The sequence below is a fragment of the Neolamprologus multifasciatus genome, chromosome 3 (genome assembly GCF_963576455.1).
Source record: "Neolamprologus multifasciatus chromosome 3, fNeoMul1.2, whole genome shotgun sequence".
Taxonomy (NCBI): domain Eukaryota; kingdom Metazoa; phylum Chordata; class Actinopteri; order Cichliformes; family Cichlidae; genus Neolamprologus; species Neolamprologus multifasciatus.
The window spans coordinates 11,133,945-11,144,100 of record NC_140441.1 but is presented as its reverse complement, the minus strand read 5'-3'; the positions used below and the strand labels follow the sequence as shown (position 1 = coordinate 11,144,100).

Genomic DNA, 10,156 nt, shown 5'->3' with positions numbered 1-10,156 from the left:
CACATCAAGCAAAACCGTCCTTTTTCACATTCTTGTAGACTGGCTGTCGGTGTTGTGGTTTTCTCCAGAAATGCACAAAAGCAAACATCAGCACCTGTGTAATGACTTCAATGCCAGTCCAAACCACAGGCATGTGTTCTTGCTCTTTTTGACACTTAGAGTAAAATAAATGACTATGTTATTAAAAGGATTGAGTTTATCAATTGTGTTACAGATTGAAAGAAACAAGTTTTGTCTTCCTGTAGCTGACAGCAGGAAGTGAGCTGGAGGTGGTTTTGTTACTGTTGACTTCTCTCTGTTTCAACCACTAACATGTGGTCAGAAACTGTGTGGATGCACAACATCGAACTGCATCACGCAGTTTTTTGTGACTTATGTGCTGTGGCTCCAACAGGTTGGGAAACACTGGTTTACATGAACATAACTCTAACATAACATGAATATAACTTCTATGACTATACTGCATGTTCCTGCTCAGAACTCCAAACAGTTTGTACAGTGGCTTGCAAAAGTATTCGCCCCCTTGAACTTTTCCATGTCTTGTCACATTACAGCCACAAATATTAATCAATTTTATTGGAATTCCGCGTGAAAGACCAAAACAAAGTGGTGTACACGTGAGAAGTGGAACGAAAATCATACATGATTCCAAACATTTTTTTACAAATAAATAACTGAAAAGTGGGGTGTTTGTGGCTTTTGCAAGCCACTGTATTTGGCAGAGGTGAGCTGCAGTTTGATCACTTTTGTTAGCTAACAGACTTTCTGTGAACCCTTTAAATGTTTACTATACATGTTGTTACAGCTGTAATCTCACTGAAATCCAGCTGAACACGTCCCAGTTGACACTTCTCTTGGTTGTGTGTTTGGGATCATTGTTTAAATGTTGGGCCTAATTTCATCTTCATCAGCCTGGTAGATGGCAACACTATATGTATATATATATATATATGTATATATATATATATATATATATATATATATATATATATATATATATATATATATATATATAAACTAAACTCCCAGCACGCCCCTGCGGGCGGTTTATCCTTCAAGCTCGGGTCCTCTACCAGAGGCCTGGGAGCTTGAGGGTCCTGTGCAGTATCTTAGCTGTTCCCAGGACTGCGCTCTTCTGGACAGAGATCTCCGATGTTGTTCCTGGGATCTGCTGGAGCCACTCGCCTAGCTTGGGAGTCACCGCACCTAGTGCTCCGATTACCACAGGGACCACCATTACCTTCACCCTCCACATCCTCTCGCCAGGACTTGCCTGACCCTCTGCAGGTACTTGGTGGTTGCAGCTTTCCTAGCGGCCTCTTCATGGTTCCCATTCGCCTGTGGGATCCCCAGGTACTTGTAACTGTCCTCTATGTCTGCAATGTTGCCTTCTGGTAGTTCAATCCCCTCAGTTCTGACTACCTTCCCTCTCTTTGTTACCATCCGACTACACTTCTCCAGCCCGAACGACATTCCAATGTCATTCCTGTATAGCCCGGTAGTGTGGATCAGTGAATCGATGTCTCGTTCACTCTTGGCATACAGCTTGATGTCATCCATGTACAGGAGGTGGCTGATAACTGCTCCGTTCCGTAGTCGGTACCCGTAACCAGTCTTGTTAATGATCTCACTGAGGGGGTTCAGGCCCACACTGTAAAAACGATAACTAGTAATTGTTGATTTGATTAAAGTTTTCAAATTAAACTGACTTAGAAATAAAACTTTCTATTTACAACCTAAAAAAGCTTGTCTGCCCAACAAATTTCTTCTATTGTTGTCCTAACTAAGATTTTCTAGAGAGCATAACAAAGATTATCAATTTTTGAGTAGATTTTTTGAGTCAAGTTGGGAACCAGTGGGAAACCCCGTAGATGACTGGCACACGTGGGCTGAACAAGTTTGAACTGGACCAAACGAGCCTGAGCAGACCTGAGCAGTGTGATTGTGGTTTGTCGATGTGTTGTGGACTGAAAACCTGCCAAGAAAATTTGAGCAAACGTGGCCAAAGTTGGATGAAAATTAAAATTTTTCGACCATTACGGATTTTACCTGGTCTGAAGTTGGACTGTATTTTTTGACCATTTTTTGGACAGGTGCGGGAGCTGCCGACCATTTGCCCTAGCAGGTAAGCTAACGAGATCTATTATTAGGATTTTCTACAAGCGCCTAGGCTGCATCCTCCTCAGGACCCAGGAGGGTGGAATGAGTAAAACACTGGAAAAAATCACAGCATACATTTTCCTTTGTTTATATAAGTACATTTTCAACTCACTGAAGTAAGAATTGTATGATTACTCAACAAGAATATCCTTGTTTGGTGAAGGCAGAAAAACATGGCATTGAAACCAGAATTTCTTCGTTAGACTTCCAGGATTATCCTAATTAGGTGAACAAGAAGAACCAAGTTGGCAGAACTAGTAAATCTTAGTTAAGTCAACAACAGTTGCAAAAGTTGAGAAAACTCAAAAATCTCTTGCATCATGTTGCCTTGAAATTTTAAGTTTTCTCAACTTTTTCTTTTTTACAGTGTATGGGGAAACCCTGATCTCTCTCATCACCCAATATTGGGGGGATGGAAGGACAAAAATATTCGAACTGCTGCTGATTAATACAATAATGACACATTTATTGACTTTCAACAACTAAAGGAAAAAATCAAACTTCCAGGACAAAGTTTCTTCAAATTTCTACAAATAAGACAGTGGGTCAAAGAGAAATCCAAAGGGGCTTTCCCCAAGATACCAAAAGAAACTCCTCTTGAAACTTGTCGGGGCATCGTGGCTCAAGAGTTCTTATACAGACGTCCTGTATAAGAAGGGGCAGAGTTGACACTACCCACTGAGGAGACTGAGGTCCTTTGGAGTCTGCAGGACTCTGTTAAGGACATTCTATGACACTGTGGTGGCATCTGCCTTTTTCTATCCAGTGGCCTGCTGTGGGAGTGGATGCGTGGACAGGGACAGGAGCGAAACTGATAAACTGGTGCAGAGGTGCACTCCATGCTAAGATGTCCTCTGTCTGTGGAGGCTGTTGGTGAGAGGAGGAAGTTAGTAAAGCTGACATCCATCATGAATAACCCACATCACCCTCTGTGAGTGTGAGTGTGCTGAGCAGCTCCTTTAGTCAGAGACTGAAACACCCACGCTGCAGGACGGAGAACTTTCACAAATCATTCATCTCGACAGCAGTTAGACTCTTTAACTCCTCAATCACGATGTTATGAGTCACTGGACTTTGTGGACATCCACGGTCACCTCTCCATGCATAATGCACCTATTATATGTATGGACGTGTTGCCTGGGCAGGTATATGTATACGTATATGTATATGTATACATATGTATATTAGTGTGTACATGTGTGCATGTACATGTATATACTTATAGATACTTATAGATATCTATTACTTACATAATAATAGTAGTTGAAGAAGAAAGGTTAAATTTATTTCTTGCATTTCCACAAACTTCTGTCCATAATCTCATACTATTTATGCTATCGTTGTATATACTGTATTATCTTATTATTTTGTATTTGTTTGTATTTTATTTCTATTTTCTTCTGATACCTGAGCTGAGGTAATGCACAAATTTTCCTGTCAATAAAGTCTTATCTTATCTTATAAAAACACAGAACTTGTTGAAAGCACATGGTTCCCAGTATTTAGTATTTAGTATTTAGTATTTACCTAAAGTTTCAATGATTGACCAAACTAGGAAATACTTATGCAAAAGTTCATGCTTTTGCATAATTACTCTTCCTTTCATTTTCTGGATATAGCTGTTTACATCATTTCCCCTGGGGATCAATAAAATATTCTGATTATTTGTTTCTTCAGCTGTGATTTCCTGTTTTACTTTTGTAGTCATTTATTGAGCTTTGTTTACTTTCTGTTTGTTTTACAGTTTTTATTTATACATTTTTAAGTAGTAATTGATTATAGGCTGCTAACAAGTGGAAACATGTTTAGTTTATAGTACAATTATTAAACAAAAGATAAAAGTCACTTTGTCTGCCTAGTTGCGGCTGCTGGTTCACCGTTCACCTGGAAGATTCCAGAACATTCCGGAGACTACGGGATCGCTACCTGAGGACAGCGGTAGGTCCTGCCCACAAGAAAATCCTACGAGCACGCCCAAGTGTGAGCGAATAGAAACTAAGGAACACTTCGTTCAGTCATTGTGGCATTTATGGATTGGATGAAAGGTTTGTTCTTGGTTTACTGATAGTTTTAATTTGACTTTAACGCATGGTGAAAACTTCTGTGTCACTTGTGGCGTTTTTTACACCTTATGTCAACGTGACACCTGTTGTGTGACGTTTTTCTAGATGATTCTTTTAAAAAGACAGTAAAGTGACTGGAAATGAACGAAGAAAAGATCATTTTATGTTTTAGGTTTGAACTACCTGGACTCGGTGGATTTAATTAATCTTTTTTCTGTTCAGTTTTTAGAACAGCTGAGATGTCTGGTGCGACGTCTTCCGTTTGGCTCTGGTTGATTTTGGTGTTCGCCATCTTCATCAAGTCTTCCTCGGCTGGTGAGTTCAGCTGTTTCCTGATATATGAAATGACTGTGGGCCCACTTGAGTGAAATATTTTTAGGTTAGTTCGGTAAATGTCAGTGTACGTGCATTAAAGTAGTTCTTATTTAATAAGCACAGTTGAGAACCACTTCCTTATTCCCTATTGCGTCGACGTCACCTCACTGTTATGTAATGCCTGTAATGCCTCGGCATTAGTGAGCGTTTCAGTTTGAAGTGAGAGTTTGAAATATTTAATTTTTAATATTTAATATTTATGAGCCAGTTTTACTTTAATTTAACACCGGAACTGTCACCAAGCACTAAGCCTATGTTTGACTCTAATGATGAAATAACTTATTATCTGTAGGACGGAGGGTTTTTCCTACTCAAAATAAGCCATTATGGTGTGAATACATAGCTAAAGTAAAGACAGTGACTTAGTGCTGTCTGTTCGTCTTATATAAGTAAAGCATGTTTAGACTTCAGCAAGTTAAATCTCACTGACAAAAACATGTTTAAAAAAAAGAAAGAAAGCTCAAACCAGGCAACAATCGGTGGTTTACTGCATATAAATATTATTTTTTGGATGGATATCAGCTCAACATGTTGAAATTTATTAAGTGACATTTGCTTGGGTCTTTATTTCCATTCCTAAAAGGTTTTCATAGTTTTTGTTTTTAAAAATGGCACCAATAGACACTAATTACAGGAGGTTTTGGGGGCCTGCAGGATGCTGGGCTTAATGTACATCACCTGAAACACTGACGTTTGTAGTGAAAATTTGTTATATACCTCAATTACACCTGAAATGTACTTGTATTATATATTTTATTATTATTATTATTATTTGGTTTAACATAAACTGGGGTGATTATGAGTGTGTCAAATGGACACTCTGGTCCCGTTCAGCTGAGCTCTGACTGTTGATCTTTACACTGTTTAGCTGCGGTAAAAATAAACATTTCCTTTGCTCCTTTTTTGTCTCCCTTTCAGAACAGATAAATATTTCTGCTGCGTTTGGTGAAAGTGTCACTTTGCCATGTCGAGTTTTGGATGGTAACAAAACCATCAATGGCCTAGAGTGGAGCAAACCTGAGCTGGAGACAGAATATGTCCTGTTGTACCGGGATGGACACTTGGACTTATTCAAACAGCATCCATCTTTTAAGGACCGGGTGGATCTGAAGGACAGACAGATGAAGGATGGAGACGTGTCTCTGATTCTGAAGAATGTGACGACTGCTGATGCTGGAATATACGAGGTCCGTAAGATTCCAGAAACAAAGCGCAGGAAGAGAGCTAATCTGGGCGGTGATCCCATCTGCATCATCAACCTGAGTGTTGTTGATCCTCCAGGTGAGTGAGTAGAGTTGAGTGTGTGTGTGACCAGAGGTGAAGCTGCTTCCTGGTTGTTGATGTTTGTTTCTAAAGATGTTGTTGATGAGACTTTGTAGAAAGCAGCTGGTCTGAGTGATGTGATCAGAGTGCAGTAGATAATGTCTGACAGCAGTTTGAAGAGGAAATGGATTCTGTTCTGTTCTTCACTCATCACCTACCTGACAGCTGACACCTCACACCTGTTTCTCACCTGCAGGTCAGCCAGGAGGAACCACAGAGGATGGAGGAAAGGAAGACAGAGGGAAGGAGGATGGACTAGTGACTGTACTGTCAGTTACTGCCGTGCTGCTTGCTGTTGCCATCGTTGGCGGTCTATTAATCTACACAAAATACAGAAAACAAAAACATCAGGATACAAACGAACTTGAGAAATTGGACTCCTCATCAAGTTCGTCGCTTGACTCACTTGACAATGGTTCCCAAACATGAAAAGAAACTGCTGTTGTCGTTCTGAACTAACTTTTTTTTGTTATCAGTAATTTTTTCCCAAGCTGGGAATTTTATTTTACATGTCTTTTTCTGACACATGCCACACTCATTAAGCTAGCCATTGTGTTTAGCTGAGTTGTGTTTGGCATGTTGGGTTCAAGGCATGTGACCCCCCTCTTTGAATTGCCACCTTATCGTGGTGAAGGGGTTTGTGAGCTCAGACGATCCTGGGAGCTGAGTTGTCTGGAGTGTTCAGCTCTTGGTAGGGTCTCCCATGACAAACAGGTCCCAGGTGATGAGCCAGACTAAGAGCAATTCAGTAACATTTAACATTAAATGAGGCTTTCTTTAATGTTGTTTGTGTACATTTTGGTTCTATAGACAGGTTAAAATACACCCATTTCTCTCAGTCTGTTATCTTTGATTTGATTGAATTATGTCTGAGTTACGGCTCCATTACAAAGTGGCATTGTAACCAGGACAAGTTTCTAAAGAAACACAGAGGAATACTGAAATGTGTTACATGTTTTAAATGTGAACTTGCTCCAGCTTCATTCTCGGAATTACGCTGAGATAACCAGACATATATTCAATCTTTCCACACACAGTTTGGTCCACAGAGATGTTAGTCATGTCTTCTGATCAGATCTCTTCTTTCTCTGTGGTTTTACTTCCTGCTGTGTTTTCAGGGCTCTGAATGCAGGGTTTGTACGGGTGCTTGAAATCCTTGAAAATGCTTGAATTTTGATATTGTCTTTTCAAGATTTGAATAGTGCTTGAATTTCAGATGTGGTACTTAAAAGTGCTTAAAAGTGTAAATGTATTTCATTCACCACAAATAACTATCTGATTGAATAGTTTTCTTATCAGATAGAGAAATAAAACGAGTCGCAAAATGTAAAAGCAAAATTTCCCCACCTGGGCTGCCTTGCGTCTGTTTCAATGTGTGACCCCGCCCCTCCCTCGGCCAGTCGGTGATGAGTGCGCTAACATACCTGTAGGTTGCTGTTTTAACACTAGAATTACTGACCCTTTTTTTTCCTGGTGCAAGTCCCTACTACTAGATTTACTGACCCTACGCAAATTTGTGCAAATTCCCTGAACCTAACACCTCCTAGCACCCCGCAGAGAGGCCTTCAGCTCCATTGTTCTCCTGCTTTTGTTGTGCAAACATACCCTCCCCCAACCCCCAACCAGGAGAGAACCAGGAGAAGGTCTTTCCTTCCAATCGTTGTCAGACTCAACAACAATGTACCTGCAGCCTACAATACACCATGTTAGTAGTAGTTTTTATGTGCAGTATTATGCAATATTAGTTCTAGCATGCCTGTCCATAAACATATATACACAGAGTTGTACATATATTTATATATAATATATCCACACCTTACATTATATACATAAAGTCTAATTATACATACATACATGTATGTATATATATATATATATATATATATATATATATGTATATATATATATATATGCATATATGTATATATATATATATGTATATATGTATATATATATATATATATATGTATTTATTTTGAAAAGATTTGCTTTGTTTTTATATAATTTTTTAGTTAAAAAAGACAGATAACATTTTTTTTATTTTGTTCCACTAAAACAGTCGTGTTGCTGCACAAGCTGTTTTTACTCATAATTTGTTCTTAGAAAAACACCATTTTAAAACTCAGCTGTGTTTTCTACTGATGATATGTTTGCGAGTGTTTATGTGTGGGTCTGTGCTGCCTGCACCTGTCTGTGGGCTGCTGCATGGCGAGCTTGGCTCCCAGTGTAGTAGCGGTTGTTGGCACGAAGGCCCGAGTTCTTCAACGAACCGTGGGAGCTGTTGGTAGAGGTGCGGCTGCAGCCATAGGAGTGACGCAGATATTTACTGTACTCCTTATGGACCTGTAAAGAAAATAACACCAGAGTGGGCAGTCACTCATAAACACAAACACTTTCGTTTCTATAGGCTAAACTGAATGTGGAGCAACAGAGCCTTTTATCGCAATGCCACAGCAAAATGAAACAAAATCCAATATTTCTGAGCATGTCTACTGAATTTCAATTAGACTGGCACATCCATCCATTTGTTCATCTACACAACATTTCAGCTGCTTAGTCATAATTAATTCAATTTATATAAAGTGCATTTAAGATGTAGTTTGGAATTGTTACCTTCTTCTGCAGGGCACAGTGGAAGATAAAGATGAACATGCCCTGGAAGGCATTGAAGGTGCTGAAAAGGTAGGCCACAATGACTGTACTCTCGTTAATGAAGAGGAGGCCAAAGGCCCATGTCAAGCCAAGTAGGAAGAGCAGAGTGATGGGCCCTAGTGCCCAGGACCTGATTGAAGCGGAGAACGAGGCATTCACTAACACTGAGTTGATGCACAGATATACTAAGACAATTTGAAATTTCTTTTTTCTTCAAAAATAAAAATGTGTGAGTCTCACTGAATAATTTAAACTCACTTAATATTATCCAGGTGGCTGGAGTCAGGCTTAAGTGCGTATCATCTTGTGCAAAGTGATCATGAGGAAAATGAGGTTGAGCTAAGGAAAAACGAAATAAAAAAGAAAGAAATAATGCGCAGTCTAGTCCAAAAATACTGATTTCATATTGTTAATAACATCGCAAAATTGCATGCTGGTGAAATACTTCTGACTGCAGGATATCAAAATATGGAGGCTAATAATACTGCTTGACAGTAAAGCTAATACCATAATAACAAATGAAACAGGTCCAATGAAGCTCCAGATGAAGTAGTTATCCACTCGCAGCCAGCATCTGGAGTGGCACAGAGGAGACGAGTGAGTTATACACAACTAAACCAACAAACAACTACACTCACACTGAGCTCATGCACATGAATGCACACACTATTCCTCTGTCTCAGCGGATTATCTTATGAAGGCTAATCATCAGGCTTTGGCTAAGTGTGTTCAGAGAACCCAGTCTGTGGGGAGGCGTAAGAGCCCTTCACACGGCACTGCATATTACATTTCCATCTGGGGGAATAGCACAATCCTACTTCTCAATCTGCAGGTGCAAAAGGCCTGTATTCACACGTACGCTTTCTTGGTCCCATAGCTCCTGTAGTCTATGGCTGCAGAGATGCCCACCACCAGTGCGGGGAAGCAGTGGCCGCACAGATAGTAGTACTTTTTGCGTGAGTACTCGCTCTCAAACACCTCCACCAGCATGAGATAGAGCTGCACACCCTCCAGACACATCCAGGAGAAGGTAGCCAAGAAGAAGAAATGCAGAAGGCCAGCAAAGATGGGACAGGCAATCTGAGGGTGGCAGCCATGGAGACAGCAGAGAGAGGGAAAGGAGAAGAAGGAGGAGGAGAGGAGGAGAGAGAAAATATGAAGTTGGAGGAGGAGATACAGTTAAGATTAAGGTATATAACTGAGTGAAAACCACAAGAGGATAGAACGGAGTTACTATCTGGAAGTACTGCTGGACACTGACAAGGGGAAAATGAAAAGCTGCCTCCTGGGTTACAGGCAGGCACGTTATTGAGTGGCGATTCATTACTCAGTGCAGTAAATGTTTTATAGAGTAGCATAATGACACAGGGCCTCAATTTCAGCTTCAAAGTCATTCAATAAAAGAACTTAAAAAGTCGCCTGTGTTGTGCATAATGACATTTTCAAACCGGAATCTGTAAAAAGTAACTAGATCTTGTCATTCAGTATCATTACAGAAATGGACACAAACACTAAGCTTTAATGCCTGACTTATGCCTCAGCTGGAAATCTACATCGTAAATCACACCATAACTTTAAAGGTC

At 40.0% G+C, this 10,156-nt stretch overlaps 1 protein-coding gene across 1 annotated transcript; it reads left to right on the top strand.

Annotated features, from left to right (window-relative positions):
* The first annotated feature begins 3,847 nt into the window (after positions 1–3,847).
* On the top strand, positions 3,848–7,259 carry LOC146521584 (uncharacterized). The gene is made up of 4 exons (XM_085155222.1): positions 3,848–4,205; positions 4,446–4,538; positions 5,517–5,879; positions 6,118–7,259. Exons 1-4 carry the CDS (start codon positions 4,190–4,192, stop codon positions 6,348–6,350), a joined length of 705 nt encoding a protein of 234 aa, XP_085011348.1. The 5' UTR covers positions 3,848–4,189; the 3' UTR covers positions 6,351–7,259.
* Positions 7,260–10,156: the final 2,897 nt, after the last annotated feature.